The 3,718-nt window shown below is 48.4% G+C and overlaps 1 protein-coding gene across 1 annotated transcript; it reads left to right on the top strand.

Moving 5' to 3' along the window:
- The first annotated feature begins 845 nt into the window (after positions 1–845).
- Positions 846–2,742, top strand: LOC134538922 (BTB/POZ domain-containing protein KCTD12). Its single transcript, XM_063380534.1, has one exon. It carries the CDS (start codon positions 878–880, stop codon positions 1,625–1,627), a length of 750 nt encoding a protein of 249 aa, XP_063236604.1. The 5' UTR covers positions 846–877; the 3' UTR covers positions 1,628–2,742.
- The last annotated feature ends 976 nt before the right edge of the window (positions 2,743–3,718 follow it).

Below are 3,718 nucleotides of genomic sequence, written 5' to 3'. Positions count from 1 at the left end.
CTGAAGGTTCTGTCTGCGAGGTAGGACGCGACTAGCTTAATATAGCAGTCGGGGAAATTAGTTTGAAATAATTTGTAGATCAGCCCCGCATGAAATACCCTGTCGAAGGCTTTTTCTACGTCTAAAAACGTCGCAACTACATAGTTTTGAGCGTTAAATGCGCTAGTGATCTCTTCTGTGAGACGAACTAATTGATGTACTGTCGAATGGGTACTTCGGAAACCGAATTGCTCGTCCGGCAGTAAGTTGTGATCGTGTATGTGTTTGTTAAGCCTGGATAGTAGGATTTTTTCCGCGACTTTCGACACAGTGCTTAGTAGGCTTATTGGCCTGTAATTCTGAGGCAGGGTTTTGTCTTTCCCTGGCTTGTGGAAAACAATTACTTGTGCTTGTTTCCACTGGGTAGGGAAAATATGTAGTCTGAGCATTGCGTTTATGCATTCAGCTAAATATTCTAGTGCTTCGTCGGGGAGCTGTTTTAGGACGACTGCCTGGATGCGGTCGTTGCCTGGTGCTTTACGCGGCTTCATTTGCTTGATAGCTCGCTTAATTTCCTGGGCCTGTGTTAATAGGGGCTCGGAGACTGTGGGCTGGTGCAGTTTAGCGCGTAGTTCGCGGTAAATCTGCGCTGTGAACGGCCTATCGCAGGGCTCCATGTTGGGCTGGAAGGCGTTTTCTAAGACATTAGCGAAAGCTTGTGCCTTGTCTTGGGGCTGAAAAAACACGAGGTAGTGTCTCGCGGAGAGGGAAAGTAGGGGTGGGTCGCCGGTGATTGAGGGAGGGGAAGTAGGGGAGGGGCGAGTAAGGAGGGGAAGTGGGAGTGGAGGGGAGCGCCCGCGGACCGCCGGACCGCCAGTCGCGCCCCAGACGTCGAGCCATGCAGGAGGACGCAGACTTCCCACCCGTGCTGGAGCTGAACGTGGGGGGAGTGTTCTACACGACGGCCCTCAGCACGCTCACCAAGCAGCCGGCGTCGCTGCTGGCGCTCGTGTTCACGGGCCAGGCTCCGGCGCCGCCGCGCGACGCCAAGGGCAAGTTCTTCCTGGACCGCGACGGCGTCTTGTTCCGCTACGTGCTCGACTTCCTGCGCAACGACGCGCTCGTGCTGCCCGAGAGCTTCCGGGAGCGCGCGCGGCTGCGGCAGGAGGCGGCGCACTTCCGGCTGCCGGCGCTGGAGGAGGCGGCGTCCCGCGGCGGCGGCGGGGGCGGCGAGGGGGGCAGACCCCAGGCCGCGTCCTCCGCCGCCCGCCCGCCGGGCTACATCACCGTCGGCTACCGCGGCAGCTTCGCGTTCGGCCGCGACGGCCTGGCCGACGTCAAGTTCCGCAAGCTGTCGCGCATCCTGGTGTGCGGCCGCGTGGCGCTGTGCCGCGACGTGTTCGGCGAGACGCTGAACGAGTCGCGCGACCCCGACCACGGCCTCACCGACCGCTACACGTCGCGCTTCTTCCTCAAGCACACCTTCATCGAGCAGGCCTTCGACATGCTGCAGGAGCAAGGCTTCCGGCTGGCCGGCAGCTGCGGCTCCGGCACGGCTGGGGGGCCCGCGGCGGAGCTCAAGCCGGGGGTGGACTCCGAGGAGAACCGCTGGAACCACTACAACGAGTTCGTGTTCGTGCGCGAGTAGGATCCCCATCCCCTCCCCTCCCCCTTCTCCCTCGCCATCCCGAGCTGGGGGACACGTGACTCGTCTCGACAACCACACTGAAAGAAATTTTTGTATATTTTACAAGGAAAATCCTTGGAAACCCTGTTGCCAAGGATATTACTTGTAAAACTACAAGGCAGAGCTTTGTACCATGTGCGATTTTGCAAGGCTCTGCCTTGTAGTTTTGCAAGAAATATCCTTGGCAACAGGGTTTCCAAGAATTTCCCTTGTAAAAGTACAAATTTTTTTTTAGAGTGCACCCAGACTAGTGATGACTAGAGACCAGGGAAAAAATTCTGCGGGATTCATTTCGTGATGGGCTGAAATTCAAACATGTGTGTACAATTCTGCTGGTTCTGCCAATTGGCTCGCGGTTTGACTGGAGCTCTCTCCGGGGCCAATGAGAGACTATCGACCCAAAGAAGCGTCGAATCACGAGCTACCCCATAGCGGAGACGACTCGCGAGTTAGTAACCGATGAACACGCGTGTTTGGCTTGAGAAGTGCAGAGGATGATGGAGTCCATCCTAGAGGTCATTGAATCCGCGGAATTTTTTCCGGTCCCTAGTGATGACCGACCGACTGACGTATACTGTCGATTATTAACCGTCTTTTACTGCACGTATATGCAGAATAAAATTGACAGCTGACAGAAATACTCAAAAACTGTTAACTCTTTACGTGTAATCTACATATTGTTAATCAGAAACGAATGTTTTTTTTATTATATATCTTTTTTTTTGTAACTTTGTCAGTCAATGTACAGGACATATATATAATACTTCATATGTATCTGGCCATCCGATTAACTTTCAGAAATGACGCACCCAGGACCCTCGAGGACATGACCTGACTTAGACCATTGGCACTGCTTTTTTGATGAAAGAGTAGAGTTCGAGACGAGTTACGTGACACGGACTACGTATAGCAGCGACGAAACTGCAGTACCAGCCACAGAAAGATCCTTATTCGTAACATTCTGAACCATAGGTTTCATGTGATAGCTGCTCCCTGCAGTATAACAGCAGTATATATGGGATCTGGGTTGCCCGAATGGTACTCGGAATCATTGCAGTTTTCACAGCGCAGTCAGCAAGGGCGCCCATATGATAATTTGTAGGGGGGGGCCAGACTTAGGGGTATGAAGTATTTTTAATATTTTGGAAGACTTAACTGCGGCTTGTTACTAGCCATAAAATAGTTCCAGTTCTGACCCTGTTAAAATTTTTTGTCCTGTTACTAAAATAATAGACCACAGTACTCATTCGCCATAAAAAAATCTTTATTGGCTACTTTATTAATTAAATATTAACTATTTTATTGAAACAAATGAATTTTTAGAAACACAAATGCAGGAATAGAGTCCTTATACTTTTGAAGCGTCTCGGGTACACGGATATCAAGAATACAGTCCTTCAACTAATTGCTCTCTTTACCCCTAAATAAATGTCGCGTACAAATTAAATTAAAATAATTATAAAGTTTAAAACGTGTTGATCAAAAGATTCAACTTTGGGAGAGAAACGATTTGAGTATGTTATCACAGTCAGAAAACAGTTGTTTTTAAATGTAACACCTGAACTACGCTTATAATTACAGTCAAAAATTGTTTCACAATTAAATGAATATTACTATGTTTCGATATGAATCATAATTGCTTATCATTTAAAATTAGCACAGATGGATTCAGTAGTAAAGCACAGAAAAAATTAGTTTATTATTAAACTAGACTATTTAACCAAACAGTATTTAGATGTTAAGGAATTAAGTGACACCAAAACCAATGAAAATAATCGAAAATTTCTAAATGCTGACATAACTCATATATCAGCTTTCCACAGAAGAGTTTAGTTCGGCGCAATTAATCCACACAAAACAACTGGACATACTATGTCGACGCGTATTTTAAGAATATAAGAAGATCCACATCGCAGTATAATTTTTTTTTTTCGTGTCGTGTGGTGCGGGCCCCCATTTGTGGTGCGGGCCCATAGGCTACAGCCTAGATAGCCTGCGCGTAAATACGGCATTGATAAACCCTTAAATAACATGTTCAGAACTTAACTTCAG

This window comes from Bacillus rossius, chromosome 14 (assembly GCF_032445375.1).
Source record: "Bacillus rossius redtenbacheri isolate Brsri chromosome 14, Brsri_v3, whole genome shotgun sequence".
NCBI classification, from domain to species: Eukaryota; Metazoa; Arthropoda; class Insecta; order Phasmatodea; family Bacillidae; genus Bacillus; species Bacillus rossius.
This window is presented reverse-complemented; position numbering and strand designations above follow the sequence as displayed.

Bases quoted from the DNA above. Each gene is read 5' to 3' on its own strand.
- LOC134538922 (XM_063380534.1), top strand. From the start codon at position 878: ATGCAGGAGGACGCAGACTTCCCACCCGTGCTGGAGCTGAACGTGGGG.